Consider the following 16,598-nt stretch of genomic DNA (forward strand, 5'->3'; position numbering starts at 1 on the left):
AATAATTTGCTTGGAAGAGGTAGTGTCCCAGACTTGCTGTCCAATATGTCTTCTGTGCTTATATTGTGATTGTTTATTGTTCCTAAATTTCCTGTAACTCTTTTCTCTCTTGCAATGGAATACTATAATATGGTTTTGATTTGTGTAAATTAGTCCTTTTATTCCCCTTTCTGGTTATTGTGTTCTATTCATTTTTATTTTCTGTTGAAGAGATATTCTTGTAAATTTAATTTGAAATTTCATACATAAATAAAGATTAAATAAAGTAGATATTACACATTGCTCTTATTCATGACAGAAAATGTGTTGCCTCTCATGTTGTTTATGCTTAGAATGCCATTGCCATTGGTGGCTTTGAGTGGAATGTTACTTTGGCAGTGTTGGGCTGAGTTTTTACATCAGCTATACACTCTGTGTTATTTATAGCACAACTTTTTTTCTGAGCCTTTTAAGTTCCGAAATTCAGGAAATAACTTTAGTTTTAGTCAATAGGAAATATAAGCATTAAAATTCTGAAATGTAGCCAACTCCATAATAAATTCATGAAATGGATTTTCCTCCTCTGTTAAAGTAGAAAACATTTAAGTATGATGATATTGAAATTGCTCATGGATGTGTTGAACTGAGTGAGATGACTGAGAAAAATGAGAGCCCTGTTTAAGAAAATAATATTGCATCTATTTTTGCATTCCCATGGACAAACAAGATTTAGGGACACAAGTAGGTGACATCTGATGATAACAGGATAGAAATGCTCTCTCATAGCTCAGAACTTAGTGTACAGTTCTAACCATGTGCGATTCTTGCATACAGTGGTTCCTCAGTTCCTCTGTTTTGTTCTTGCTCGGCTGAATGGACACAAATCAAAGCTCTCCTGTTAAATCTTTAAAATTGCTGTTTGATGCTGTTTTTGTTTACATTTCTTTTTTCACAATAAAAAGGAGGCTTTGTCACCCAGCTTGGGTTTATTATTACACGTTTACCACATGTCTCTTAAGCTTGTGTGCTGACCATGATCAGAAGGATTGTAAACATTGTTCTTGAATGTCACCATGAGTACAGAGGGATTATCTTAATCACTTATGGGAATAATTTGAAGCTGAAAAGAAGCTGCTCTTCAAAAAATTGCATAAGAGCTCTGCACAGAGGGCATGTACTCATGCACAAGCCAGTCTAGAATTTCCATGCAAAGGCCCTCAACCTCTTGGCACAGTGACCTTAAGGGTTCAGTCACCCAAAAGGGGAGATTCCTTTTGAGGTTTCCAGGTTCACAGCGTACCTGCCTTTGGAGTGCCTGTAAAAGCCCGAGGACAGGCTTTTCTTCATCAGTTCCAGCTAAAACTCTGATGAAACACAAGCATGCCAGCTCAGATAATCCCATTACTAACAGGAGGCACCTGGACTCACTCTCTACCCAATAGTAACAGTGTAATGCTAGTTCCACCTCGTGTGGCTACTCCTGATATTGCAAAAGACATTCAGTTCTGATAGTCCCCACTTCCACGTGATCCTTTGTGCGGTGACTATGCTTTCTATGCTGGTGTTGGCTATAGTGGCAAAAGAGGCATCCTGTTCCTTTCCAGCTTCCAGAGCATTCTTACTTTTTTCCTCCAGATGATGATTCCAGATTTTGTTTAAGGTTATTTTAAAAATCTATCTATGTTCCTTTACCACCATGACCTAAAGAGCTGTCCTACTCTTCTGGCTTTACTCCTGTGCACAAGAGCCCCACTTTCAGATGCTGTTGTGTACTTTGCGGGCTCCGGTAGGGTGATGTTGTGGTAAGATCAAGTTCATGTGGCACAGCCACATTAGGGAATCGGAGAACGGAAGAGTTGTGTTATGTCCATTACGTGCTTTAGTTTGGTTGTGTTGCTGAGATTAGGCATTTAAGTTGGATCTGTGGGGTATGCCTTTTTAAACAGGTTAGTTTTTAGTGCTTTCCGGAAGTTTAGGTGGTTGTACATCGTTTTCAAGGCTCTCGGTAATGCGTTCCACAGTTGTGTGCTTATGTAGGAAAAACTAGATGTGTAAATTGTTTTGTATTTAAATCCTTTGCAGCTTGGGTAGTGCAGATTTAGATAGGTTTGTGTTGATTCGGATGTATTTCTAATTGGTAATTCGACCAAGTATACAGTTTTAGTGGGTGCAGTGCACTTCAGACAGGTAGACCCAGGCCCATACCCCCCTACCTGTTACATTTGTGGAGGAAACAGCGAGCCCTCCAAAACCCACCAGAAACCCTCTGTACCCACATCTAGGTGCCCCCTTCACCCGTAGAGACTATGGTAGTGGTGTACAGTTGGGGGTAGTGGGTTTTGGTGGGCTCAGCACACAAAGTAAGGGAGCTATGTACCTTGGAACATTTTATGAAGTCCACTGCAGTGTCCCCTAGGGTTCCCAATTGCTGTCCTGGCATGTCAGGGGGACCAGTGCACTAGAAATGCTGGCTCCTCCCACATCCAAATGGCTTGCATTTGGACGTTTTTGACTTGGACGTCCTTGGTTTCAAAAATCGCCGAAAGTCAGACATCCAAATCTATGGACATCCTTGGTATTTTCGAAACAAAAGATGGACGTCCATCTTTTTTCGAAAATATGTTTTACCCCGCCTCCGGATTTGGATGTTTTACAAAGACGTCCAAATCCCAATTTAGACGTTTCTTTTGAAAATGCCCCTCTATATGTAACTTTGTAAGTCTAAGTGCTTTGAAAATATACCTCAGAGTCCCCTAAAACAACAGCAGCTGATCCAATTCATGACATGCTGAAGGGTCAGCAGTTGCGTATGAGGCAGAATCCATGTTACTGTACACTCCGTTTCAAAAAGATTTGGACATAAACTATAAATCCCACCCAGCCCTAGGATTTAAGCTTTAGGTGCCACAATCTTCAGTAGTGGTAGAAGCAGCCATGAGGAATGCTAAGAAATACTTGAATTTCTCTAATATTCCATTAGGAAAGGTTTCCTGTTTCTGTATAATTTGGGGAAGAAAGATTTTCAAAGAGCTATGCCTTCTGTTCATGTAGCTGCCCACCAACCATACATGGTTTAGTATACAAGACATCTTGCCCAAGCCCAGCTGGCAGAGGCTGATGAGTGTTGCACTCACTTTTATCAGAACAACTTATGATGCCTTGAAAACCTCAGCCAGAGTCTCCATGCCTGGCATGATTGCAAACTTCTGGTTTGTGTGAAGATATTTATTCCAAATTGGCAGGTGCTTCTTGTACAGGAGACCTGCTGTTTGGAAAGAAAGTGGAAAAGACAGTGGACATAATTAATGATCCTTATTTTACTCTTCAGCATCCCTGTTCAGTTTAACCTGCATCAGCCACCTCTGTTAGGTGCACTTCTTTCCTCCACTTTCTGCAGAACTCTCATCCTGCCTTATTTGTAGAGGGCAGAGTTCAGTTTGTTATATTAGCTTTGCAGGAGTTCATGACAGACAAATGAGTGCATGGTTAATATTGCCTCAAATTCACAAGTTGTTCCCTTGATCATATTAACATTGACCCAAACTCCTTCTGCCTAGTTTAGTTTTGTTACAGTATGAAATCCATCTTCTTTTCTAGGGCAAAGCCATAGAATATGTCCTACTACAGGAGAGGAATCAAGGTTTCTACTCAAATTGCCCTTCTTGTATCTTTAGATCTTTCTGCTGCTTTTGACTTAGTTGGCCACACTCTTCTTCTTTGTAATATTGGGTTTTCTGGCTCCATCCTGGCCTGGTGCATTTCCTATTGTTCCTTCAGTGTTCCTACCCCCTCCTCTGTTTTGGAAGAACAACCCTTAGCCTGTGGTGTTTCTTAAGGATCGATCTTAATCTGCCTTATTGTTCAGTATATATGAGTTCATTGGCCATACTAGTTCAGGATCCCAACATTCATTTTTTCTATGCAGATGACATTTTATTGATATATTTTCCCCCCCATCTCTCACATCTCCCCAATATTTAGCTAACATATGTTTGGATGCCCTAGCCGATTGACTGTCCAAGCCCAAACATTTTTGTAATCCTTCCAAATTGATCATTTCATGGGTTACTGGGTTTCACCCTTCTCCTGCTGTCATTCCAGTTCTCTTCAACAGGCCCATTCCAACTGTTAACTCTTCTCATTATCTTGGCAAAATTAACTTTTGAGCCCCAAATCACCCGTGTCATTAACTTGGATATCTAACATTGAGGCAGCTTTGATCTATGTACAGCTACCTGGACTTTCCTTCTCTTCATACTTTAATTCACGCTTTCTTGATCTCAGTTGGACTACTGTAATTTGTCCACTTTGGTATTTCAAAGTCTTCTCTTTGTAGGTTACAGACCCTTCAAAACTCAGCTGCCCATCTGTTATACAAGGCCCACAGGTTTGATCATGCCTCCCCCCTTCTGGTACAATTACACTGGCTATGTTATCAGGGTCTGGTCTTCTCCCACCTGGGTTTTTTGAGCTTTGGTACATTTCACTTGTCTGAACTAGACTAGTAGGATGACAGGGAAGGTGAAATTAGCTCTTACCTGCTAATATTCTTTGAGTGCTACTAAACCAGTCTGGTACTCACACAGAAAGACTTCAGCTGGTTCTGATGTGTAGCAAAAATGGGGGGGGGGGGGGGGGGGGGGGCTATTGGCCTTTCTGGCCACTTTTATAGGAAGGGGTTGCCCAGTCCAATTAGGGCTGTGAGCTATTTAAATCTATGCTATAAAGCTTTATTGCTGCACATTGTACTTACTCTTTGATGTTGCTCTGGTAATAGTTTCATCTAGTACCTTCCAATGACTGTTGGGACACTGCGTTGTTGTTCCATAAGGTTGATAAATGATGCTTCAAGTTTTTTTCAGTTTTTCTTGGTCAGTGGTATACTGGCAAATTCAGTACTGTACCGTATCTTACACTAGTGATGATGTCACTAAATTGCTAGTGTTCTCTGCTTTCCATCTACTGGTTTGGAAATATCTACTCATCTGGACTGGTCTAGCAAGACTTAAGGAAAGGAAATTAGCAGGGAAGAACACATTTCACCTTTTACATCTAGCAAATTTCTACATACAAAAAACAAAAAAAAGGAGAAGAAACCCTTATGAATCAAGGCACAGATTAGAAAAGAGAGAAGGGGAGGAACAATACAAATTCCAAGGGTAAAAAACAATTTTATTAGTTGGACTCTAAGCAGATCTGTGTTTCGGTGCGAGGATGCCTGTCTCAGGGATCAGCAAATCTATAACCATATAAATAAAATAAATAAAAGTATGTGTACAATAAGAAAATCAACCAATATGGTTATAATCAATTACAAGAGGAGCTGGTTTGATGATAAACTATTCTGCCTCTGCCTCTCCTATGGCCTCGTGCAAGAGATCCTCTTCTCTGTGGAGCATAGTATTTTCTCAGGATCCCACACTTTCAGATAGATGTGCTCAGTCATATCATCGGTGTGGCTGGGAGAGTTCGTGATTTCCCTGGGCCTCACAGAGGCTTATCTATACCCATTCTCCAACTTGTGTCCAAGCATACCATTCCCTCACTCAATATCTACATATCCCCATTGTGGATCATCACAGGAGATATCTATGCTTCTGTGTGCTGGGCAAGCATTTTCAGTTTCAGGTCTTGTTCTTTGTCCTGGCTATGGCACCACTCTCCCTTTTTTTCCAAGGTGGTGGTGGCAATGCATCTTGGTTTGCCAGGGGGTTCAGGTTCACCCATATCTGGACAACAGGTTGACTCGGGCGTAGACCAGTCAGACCACTGATCAGGTTATCTCCCAATTGGCATTCCTGGGCTGGTTCATGAATCATCCCAAGAGTCATCTGTTTCCATCTCAGGTTCTGGAGTACCTGCGAGTTTGCTTGGACACGAATCGGGAAATGGTATTTCTCCTGGAGGAACGGGTGGAGAATCTGCATGTATAGAAATGCCAGTTGTGTGAGCTTCCACAGCTAATGGTCTGGGACTACTTGCAGCTCCTGGTCTCCATGGCCACTACTCTAGAGGTGGTGCCTTGGATGAGGGCTCATATGTGTCCTCTGCAGTGGGCCCTTTTGACCCGGTAGGCTCTGTTCTCTCAGGACTTCACTCTTCTGCTGCTGTTCACGCCCAAGCCAGGCTCAGTCTGGCCTGTTGGAACAGTCCAGTGAACCTTTTGAGGAAGGTCCCTCTGGATCCTCCTCAATGGATGCTGGTCACCATGGACACAACTCTCCTTGCCTGGGAAGCTCACTGCCTAGGGCAAGTAGCACAGGGCACCTGGTTCAGTGAGGAGGTGTCCTGGTCCATAAACCACCTGGGAGACCCAGGTGGTCCAGTTGGATCTGCTGGAGTTTCAGTCGTTTCTGGAAGGGAAAGTGGTCTGAGTTTATAGTTTTATTGAGGTTTTTCTATACCGCCATGCTTAACTCGCAGATCTAGATGGTGTACAAAAATAAATCGAAAACAGTGTAAAAAACAGAAAGGAACTACAGTAATTGACAGGAAAGTAAATAAGAGCAGGCAGAAGAGCACTCTCACCAAACTTGACAGAAGGTTAAGGGTGGGTAAAAAATGGGAGGGGAATAGAGAAACAGTAAATACCAGGGAAGGAGAGGGGGGATGGAGAGTGGGGGGGAACTACAGAGAAAATCTACAGACCAGATCAAGCTCAGGCTAAGGGAAGGGATTTATTTATTACCGCCTTTTTGAAGGAGTTCACTCAAGGCGATGTACAGTAAGAATAGATCAAACATGAGCAATAGACCATTACAGCCATGTCTTTAGTTTGGTTTTAAAGCTTTTGAAAGAGGTGTCAGTACGGATATACAGCGGGAGTGAGTTCTAGGAGGATGGGGTGGCAAAGAAGAAGACATGATGCTTGGTGAACTCTAAACTGGGCAAATTTAGGAGCAGGAAAAACCAAACAATCGTGGAGAGAACAAAGATAATGAGCCGGAGTGTATGGGATGGTGACTGAAGACAAATATTGTGGAAGGCCAAGTCTGAAGGCTTTGGATATAAGAGTGAGAAGTTTGAAGAGGACTCATTGCTTAATGGGTAGCCAGTGGAATTTCTGTAATAGAGGAGAAACATCATCGTGACATTGAACATGACATAGCAAGTGAATAGCGGTATTCTAGATAGACTGCAGTTTCTTGATATTAGATTGAGTAGAGCAATAGTCAAATCTAGCAGTCATTAATGCAGAGATTAAGGAAAACCTTTTCAGGGCTAAAGTAACTATGGATTGTATGAAGATGACAAAGGACAAAGAAACTGGATTTGCAGATTTTGGAAATTTGAGGGACAAAGGTAAGCTGTGAATCAAAAATCATGCCCATATAATGAAATGATTCTACAGGCCTTTCAGGAGAATGATGTCAGACAATGCGAAGGCAGTGGCATACATCAACAGGCAGGGTGGGACCCAGAGTCAGTCAGTGGCTGGGTGAAAGCACATCTGTAGGCTCTCTCAGCAGTCCATATTGCAGGCAAGGACAGTGTGCAAGCGGACTTGTTCATTTGCTGTCTGCTGGATCTTGGTGAGTGGGAGCTGGGGCAGCAAGCCTTTCAGCTCATGGTGGACTGCACAGGGCCTCCTTGATTTGATCTGATGGCTTTTCGAGCCAATGCGATGGCGGAGCACTTCTTCAGTTGATTGAGAAATAGATGCCCTGGTTCAACGTGGCTGGTTGCGGAGCTACTACTACTACTACTTAACATTTCTAGAGCGCTACTACTGTGTGTTCCCTCTGTGGTCTCTGGTGGACCAAGTGATGCACAGGATTGCATGTCATCCTCTCTTGGTCTTGCTGGTGGTGTGGATCTTCAGTGCCGGCTGGTAAGCAACCCTCTTCCTCTGCCCAGGGATCAGTGGCTTCTTTGGCAGGGGCCAGTAGACATGGAAAATCCAGATCCCTTCTGGAGTACAGTGTGACCATTGAAAGGTGATATTTAGAGAGGGTGTGGGTTTTCCTTGCAGTGACTTCTACTCTGCTGTGGTCCAGGAAGACCATGCCCTTGGCTTATATCAGGATCTGGCAGGTTTTTGAATTCTGGTGCAAGGAATGTCCCCTATCCCCTTGGAGGGCTCAGGTTCCCAATATCTTGGGGTTCCTGTAGCAGGGCCTGGAGCAAGGACTCTCATTGAGCTTCCTGAAGGTCCAAGTGGCTGCATTTTCCAGCTTTTGGGGACAGATGAGGGGCACCTCTCTGACCCTGTACAAGGAGATGGCTCATTCTTTGAAGGGGATGGTGCTCTTGCAGGGCTACTACTACAATTACCTAGCCTCAGGTAGAGGTCAGGCAGTCGAGGTGTGTGAAAGCTGGGAAAAATATGAAAGGTAGCACTCTGGTTAGAATAAGATATCCCGCTGAGGTCAGATCTAAATTCTTATAGCCTAAAGCACTAAGAAAGAGATAAGGCTCAATTGTTAGAGAAAAATAAAAGCTAATTTATTGTTTGATAGTAGTAGAACAGTGTAAATCAGAGACAATGCACTTATGCTAATATACCCAAAATGATGGTAAAATACAGAGTACTTATGTACCTGTCAAGGCAGGGTAGAGAATGCACACACGCGCCCTAGTTCTGAACTGATTAGGACTTTCCAAAGGCTCTAAGAGAAGAAACATACAGTCTGACTTGATGGCAGAAGCTTTCTCTCGCTCAGGATGTTGTAGATGGAGGCAGGCAGGCTGTAGGGTTTCTTGAAAGAACACAGGAACCGCAGCCAGCAGGTGGTCTCTCTCTCCAGGATGGTCAGTCAGCAGGTGGGCTCTCTCAGGCAGGCATCCCCAGTAGCAAGTGAGTAGGAACAGGTGGGCAGTAGCCACACTTTACGAGACTCAGATGCTGTTCATGATGTGGTAGGCTTGGATCAGGACTGTCATCTGTTCCATGGATGGCAGCTCTCGCTTAAACTGCTCAAGGTAACACCCTGTTGATGTTATGCTTAAGGACGGGTTTCTTATACCCTTTTCTTGGGTTTAGAGAGCCATGCTGTTCAGAATAACAAATCTGGGACTTTCCACTGTTGTGGCTTGAAAGACCAAACAACAGGGCCATTGGCACCAGGAGCAGATGGTCTTGAACATGAAGACCCAGTTTCTGTAAACAAGGTGATTGTTGAAGTTATTTTTGCTTTCCTGTAGCTTTGGCTATGCCAGCAATGTTCCTTTCACTTCTCAAGAGGACTGGGCCTATTGAGCCAACAAGCCTTAGCCTGAAAGCTGACATTGGCCTAAGTCTGTAACTTTAAAGTCAGGTTCATAGTACTGCACAATGCCTTCCTGTAGAAGCTCTTACATAGTTGTGCCCTCCAGTTCATCCCCTTTCCTTTGTGGGACCTCAGTTTGGTTCTCTGGGCATTGTGGGGGACTCTGTTTGAGTCATTGCACTCAACCTCATATTCAAGACAGAGTTTCTGGTAGCCATCACCTTGCTAGGAGGGTGTTGGAACTTCAGGCCCTATCTTGCCAAGACCCTTATCTGTCCTGTGTGGAGGATTCAGTGTCCTTGGTATGGTCCCATCCTTTCTGCCGAAGGTGGTTTCTCCCTTCCTTGTCAGGAGGTGTGTTGGTGTTTTTGCCTGCTTTCTTGGTGGTGGTGGGGGGTCATCCCGTGTGGACCAGAGGCTCCACAAACTGGATATCCAGAGGGCGCTTCTTCGGTACCTGAAGGAGATGAATGAGTTTTCTCTCTGATCACCTCTTTGTGCTCTTTCATGGCCCTCTGAAGGGCCAGGTGGCCTCTAAGGTTTCTGCTACGAGGTAGATTAAGGTGACTGTTGTGTCCATCTACATTGTTATGGGTTGTCCGTTGTTTCAAGGACTGGAGGCTCAATTGACCAGGGCTCAGGCAGCATTCTGGGTAGGTGCCCGGGCTGTTTCACCTTAGAAGATTTGCAGTACAGCATAGTGGTCCTTGATACGTTCCTTTGCTAAGCACTACAGTTTGGATGTTCTGGCCAGGGTCTGTTCGAATTTGGCAGAGATTAAAGGGGCCTTGTCTTCCCCCTCCCATTAGGTCTACTTTGGTATTTTCCGCTGTATCAGAACAGTGTAAACTGGCGCTGAGAGAGGAGATATTATCTCTTATGTGATAATTTTCCTTTCCTTAGTTGGCGTCATTGTTCTGAAATCCTGCCCTTGGAAGACCTTGACCCGAGGTTCTGGGTATGCTCTGTCTTATTAGAAGTAACTGAAAAAGAAAAGGATTGGATTACAATTGGCAGCCAAATGGGGTTCCCATGAGATTACTATTTCCTGGTATGTCTTGTGATTTTTTTTTTTTTTTTTTTAGGGTTGGCTCCTGTCCTGTGGAGTAATCTTCCAAAAAGTAATACATTACCTTGAGCAAAAAAAAAAAAAAATTCAAAATAGAAATTATGTCACTTTTCTAAACCAGCAGGTGTTTCCCACCAGCAGATGGAAGTAGAGAATACTGAATTCAACCACTGACATCACCAACTACAATGTGTGGGACTCTCTAGAACAATCCAGTATGCATCTGCCCAAGCAGCATAAGGTCCCTTTTGGTAATGCACCCATCCCTATCAACCATTGCAGCTGCAATGATAAGCAAGTGAATGCCACTCTGTGGTGTTTTCTCTCTTGCTTATCATTGCAGCTGCAATGGTTGATAGGTTTGGGTGCGTTACCAAAAGGGAACTTCTGCTTCTTGGGCAGATGCATACTGCATTGTTCCAGAGAGCCGAACACATAGCCGGTGATATCGCTGGTTGAATTCAGCTTCTCTACCTCCATCTGCTGGTGGGAAACACCTGTGGTTTAGAACAGTGATGCTGACTAAGGAAAGAAAATAAGGTAAGACATAATTTCTCCTTTGAATGTTTTTTTTTTTTTTTTCTCAAGGTAATGTATTACTTTGGGAAGATTATTCCGGAGGACAGGAGCCAACCCCCCAAAATCACAAGATATAAGGACCTTGCAGGAGTATAAGGAATGGCTAGACTACTTAAATAGAAAGGAAGCCACTCATAGTAGGTTCTGTGTGCCAGAGTAAGAATTTTAAAAGAAATCCGAAATTGGACTGGAAACCGTGTGTTCATATTTATAGATGTCTTCTCAGACTCTCAGGGCTTCTTTTACAAAGCTACGCTAGCAATTCCAACGCAGCAAATGAGAAGAAACCCATAGGAATTTAATGGGCTTTCATTTGCTTCACTGTGAATCGGTAGTGCAGCTTTGTAAAATAAGCCCTCAATACGATATTCTGTAATGTTTGTAGTCGTTTAATATTATTATTTTGAGTTGTTCCAGCACACACTGTTACTGAAGTCTAGCTGAGGATATTAATAGGAATGTATTAAAGTGTACAGTGCTGCCTTAATTAAAACACTGTCTCACTGTCCACAGCTGACTCAAAACATAAAAACCTCTATTTACAAGTGATGACGCTTAATCATGAAATGTGAGTCTAAAATGAAAGATAATCCTTAGATAATGCAAACTATTCACCACTACACTTGGTTTACCAATCAAAACTGGCATTAAGTTAGGACACTCTTTGTGACCACAGATCCAAGAAGCCACCATGTAAAACGTTCAAGAAATAGCTGTTTGCAAAAAAAAAAAAAAAATAGTTGCATTTAACTTCTAAAAGGGCAAGTGGTGTGCATTTTGCTATTTAAATTGTATAATTAACCTTTTTAGAGCACGAAGTGACCTGTGCACTTTAATCCATCAGCTTCTTTGGCTTTAAACTCTTGAGATGAGACTTGTGACTTTGTGGTTTATATAATATTACACTGCAGGCTGAGTTGATTTGTAAAATAACTTGTGTGTGTTAACTTGTATATGTATCTTTTTATTATTGCTGTTACTGCAGCTTTTTGTGATCCAGGTACAAAAACTTACTATGAGCCCACTAGGAATGAGAAAGTACCTGCATATAATAAATGTAAACCGCTTTGGTTGTACCACAGAAAGGCAGTATATTGGCTCTACGACCCTTTTCCCTTTTCAAAATCTTGTTTGTTTAGTCCCCCTTTTAAAGCAGACCATTTTATGATGCCTGCATGGGTTTAGATCTGGAGAAGGGAAGAAAGAATTCAGAAACCATATGTGAATGAATAATACATTTTGAGCAGCATAAATAATGTGCAGGATCTTTGTTTCATTTGTTTGTAATGATGCTTCCATGAGAACAGATCGTAAGAATTATATTTACTCAGTAGGCGTCTTGAACAGCTACATAGCTTCATTTGCTTAAAACTGCATTTCTTACTATTTTAGTTGAGAGTTGATCAGTCTGATTGACCTTTTTCCTCTTTAACAGTCTTAGGGCCCTTTTTACTAAGCCATGCTAGTAATTCCCGTCATGGCAAATTTTGACGTAACCCATGCAGTTCGAATGAGCTTCGGCACATTTGCTGTGCAGGAATCGCTAGCATAGTTTAGTAAAAGGGGCCCTTAATCTTGCATAAGCAAATTTTATTGAAGGGGCCCTAGATATTTAAAATAAAGATTTTTCTACGGTTGTTAATTCAAAAATTACAGTTAGGTTAGCATAAAGATGTAGGCATTTGTAATTTCACATTCTTCTTTTCTATGTGTGAATATATATATATATATATATTTGTTTTTGGACTTGCAGGTTTAGTACATCAAGGCAGACACTTATGTGGATTCCAGATTCCTTTTTTTCCAGGTACTGTATTTTATATTTTCGCCTTACACTCAAACGCTGGTTGTAGCTGTGCATGGGTGGATCAGAAAAATCAGTAGTTGTTCATAATGAAGCTATAAAGCACATGAATGTGTGAAGGCACTGATTTGTCCAGCAAAAACTAATAGATTCAATATTGACCCCTTTAATGCTTCTCTTTTTGTGTTTGTCCAGTTATGTAGATCCCAATTCAAATAACTTCCTCAGGCCTGAAGTTTGGCATAGGTAATGTAAACAACTCCCTACAGTGCCAAATTCTCATAGATGCCAGGATGCTGCTGTCATTAGGCGTTGCTATTGAGCAGCACCCACAGTAGCAGTATCAACTTGGAGCTCCTAAAATTCAGCATGGTACCTGTAAGCCATCAATGTGTTTACAGGCCATATGGTGGCCCTGTCTCTTCTACCCTTTTACTTGGTGGTAGGGGGCAGGGCCACTGGTAGAGTTTTGAGTGTGTGATGGTTTACAGGCCTAAAATTGAATTTTCTCCAGAAATTGCTACTGCAAGTGCAGCGATTCTAAAGTGAGTGGGGATGTAGGGAGAAACTGCTTGGAGAGGAGATGCTAGGGAAGGGGTTACCTACGTTTTAAATTTCACTTTGGTGTCAGATTTGCATGAGAGATGCTATATGCTGCACTGTATTTTGAATGCCATGAGATTTCTTATGGACTTCAGATAAACTTATTGTGGGGATTCTGTCTTTCTTCTATGTTTGTGCAGCGCTGCCTATGCCTTGTAGCGCTATAGAAATGCTAAATAGTAGTAGTAGTAGTAGATTCCTTGTGCACCAGGTAACTGCAAGCCCACCTTGCCTTTTCTTTATTTTATTTTTTGTTTTGCATATTTTATTAACATTGTAAAATCAAAACAGCAAACAAAAGAACAGTGCAACATCTAACATACATTCAATATTGTCGTAGGGGTAACAGACAATATAAGTATCTTGATATCATGGAATCTTCAGTATCTGTGAACTTGTCATTACATACTGGCTTTGGTATCCCAAGTATTCATGAGCAGCCTGCCAAATCACACTAATTTTGATACTCTGTTTTCTTAGCAGCATTGAACTCATATTGGTGGACTAGACATATATTTTGCCAGCAGCAATACTTATTTAACAGGTTAGCGGTTTTCTGATTAGATAATTTGCAGCTTCAGTGTGATCAATATATCAAATGATTTGATACTTTTTGTCAAAACAGTGCTTCTCAGTTGTCTACTGGAAGCACATCTAGCCAGTCAGGTTTTCAGGATTACCACAATGAATACACATTAGACAGATTTGCATATAATGGGGTCACTGCTACCAGCAAGTGTATCTCATGCATATTCATTGTGATAATCCTGAAAACTCAACTGGCAGTGTGCCTCTAGGAGAGGATTAGGAAGCACTGCTCTAAAGTATCACTGATAACCAACAATCTAAATATAACAACCTGAGGATTGGTAACAACAGCAGTGCAAAGCACCTTTTTGACTTCTGATCAGATATCTCTCCAAAAGGTTTATATCAGTGGGCATTGATAAATCATATGTATCAAGTATCCTTGTGCTTTTCAGCAGTACCAGCAAATGTTAGCTTCTTGTGGTCAAGTGCTGTATAGCTTGGTTAGAGTCATATCATTCAATGAATCAGGAAAAATAAGGATTGTGTTAAGCCCTTAGATAAGAATGGCCTATTAACTATACTCCAATAATATATCACTGCATGGACATATTTTCCCTCTCTGCGTCCATTTCCCATATTTTAGCCAGGCCAATATTTGTCTGAAAGGATTGTTTACTGAAGACCTTATAAAATGCAGAGGTTACTCAGGAGGGAATTCTATGCTACTGCACAATTCGGAATTTGCCTTTTCCACGCAAAGTTTGGTTCAGTCTGCTATTGCAATGCATTGCGACACAGATTCTATGTTTCCAGCTGCCTCCCTGTATACACACCATTCCAGCGTGCCAAGAGGAAGAGCTGCCCAACTGCACATTGGGCTGCTTCCGGCTTCTCTGCATTGGTCTGCGGCTGTTCTTTTAAACTGCACGGTTGTACAGAGCTTGCATGGCTCAAAAGAACATCTGGCCCGGGTCTGCAGAGGAGAAGGAAGCAACCTGATGTGCTGTTGGGCAGCTACTCCTCTTGGCGTGCTGGAGTGATGTGGAGGCAGGGAAAGGGGTGTGTCTGGAAAAGGGTGGATGAAGTGGGAAGGGCTGCTAAAGAGGTGGATGAGGGGGATGTGTGTGCTATAGGAAGTGGAGGGCTGGAACAAGGTGGATGGGATGGTGTGCGCCTTGTGGAGGGGGGCTGAGACAAAGTGGATGGGGTTGGGGGGGGGGGGGAGATTGGGACAAGGTGGATGGGATGGTGTGTGCTGTGGGGATTGGGACAGAAATGTAAGGTAGGTGTTTGCTTGGAAGGGGAGGATACCTTTGTGGTGGACAGAATAAGGGTCTTTCTGTGAGTTAGGGGGAGAGCATAGGGAGGGAAGTAAAAGCCGAAGGACGGGGAGAGAGAACTCTAGAAGGCAGAATGTTGATAGAGGATAGAGAACAGGTGGAATAAAAATGGGTGGAGGAGGGGGAGAAAAATTGGAGGTATCACCTTGGAGAAGGTATAGAGAAAGCCGGGGACTGAACTTAACAGGGGAAGGGATAAGAATTAAGAATGAAATGGAGAAGGTGGAACCTGAGGAGGGAAACTGCTGTGGTGGTGGGGGTATTTCATTCCTGGGGTGAAAAGCCAGCTGTTGGAAAAGGGGAATTCTGCACAAGAAAATTAAAAATACAGTGTGTATTATTTTACAGAATCTTTACTTTTTTTGTGCAGAGTTCCCCTAGGAGTAAGAGGTTATATGACCTTCTGCATTGATTGACTTACAAAGAGTCTCCATTTACTGCTCAGGTACAAGGTGTTTGTAGTCTAGTATGGGCTGTGTTATACAGTGTTGCAGTTGTATTTATTTAAAGCAGGCCTATCTTTCTTTTGCCATGAGTATATAAAAGGGATAAGTAGTACATTTGTTTATTCACTTCAAATACCTGCCAAAAAAATGCCCAGGGAAGAAGACCTCAGAACATACTCATAATAAAATGGACAACACATGCAACTAAAAAACAATAGTTACAAATTTATCTCCCGCTCTTCATACCCCCTCTTCTCCTTCTCTGAACAGTAAATCCCTTGTAAGTAATTCTGGTATGAGATATAAGACTTTGAATTAGATAGGAAGCATGACATTGAATCAACAGCAGAAGGGGCAGATTGTCCTAATTGGCATTTGGGTATGTCCAGGTGGGTTGACTGAGGTAGAGTTGGGACAAAGAGCAACAGTAGCATGTACACTAAGGCTGTTCTGTGGCTGAAGAAGCAAAGATGGAAAAAGTCAGTGTGGGGTCTCTAAGCTGCTTCAGTGCATAAGGTCCTACCATGTTCCCGCCTCCTCCTTTGGTACAGATTTCTTATAAGTACAGAAGTCTGTGTCAAAGGGGGGAGTGAGAACTTGGCAGGCCCTTGAGCCTTGTAGTGGTTCAGAGGCCCCATTCTGATTTTTCATTTTGCTTCTGCAAGCTACCTGGGTTGCTGGGATCCTCTGACCAACAATTTCGGTGAGGGGAGGGGATGGAAAGGAAAATTGGCTGCTAGCAGGGTGCTTTTTTGTTTGGACGAGTCCAATTTCCCTTCCCAATTTACATTTAGTTTCATATCCCCCCCCTCTGTTTACTAAGCTGTGCAAGTGTCGGCAAAGCCACGTGGCTTAGCAAACGGTGGGATAATTATTCATTCACATAGTTTGTTTGTTTTGGTTTTGTTTTTGTTACATTTGTACCCTGCGCTTTCTCACTCATGGCAGACTCAATGTGGCTTACATGGGGCAATGGAGAGTTAAGTGACTTGCCCAGAGTCACAAGGCGCTGCCTGTGCCTGAAGTGGGAATCGAACT

The 16,598-nt window shown here is 42.5% G+C and overlaps 1 protein-coding gene across 2 annotated transcripts in view; it reads left to right on the forward strand.

Moving 5' to 3' along the window:
- Positions 1-16,598, forward strand: part of LOC115459021 (BTB/POZ domain-containing protein KCTD3-like) — a 112,228-nt gene that overhangs the window by 17,624 nt on the left and 78,006 nt on the right. For both annotated transcript variants that reach the window (XM_030188882.1, XM_030188881.1), the window contains exon 2: positions 12,590-12,643. In XM_030188882.1, the coding sequence (XP_030044742.1) occupies positions 12,590-12,643 (54 nt within the window). The remainder of the gene's footprint in view (positions 1-12,589; positions 12,644-16,598) is intronic.

This window comes from Microcaecilia unicolor, unplaced genomic scaffold (assembly GCF_901765095.1).
Source record: "Microcaecilia unicolor unplaced genomic scaffold, aMicUni1.1, whole genome shotgun sequence".
NCBI lineage: Eukaryota > Metazoa > Chordata > Amphibia > Gymnophiona > Siphonopidae > Microcaecilia > Microcaecilia unicolor.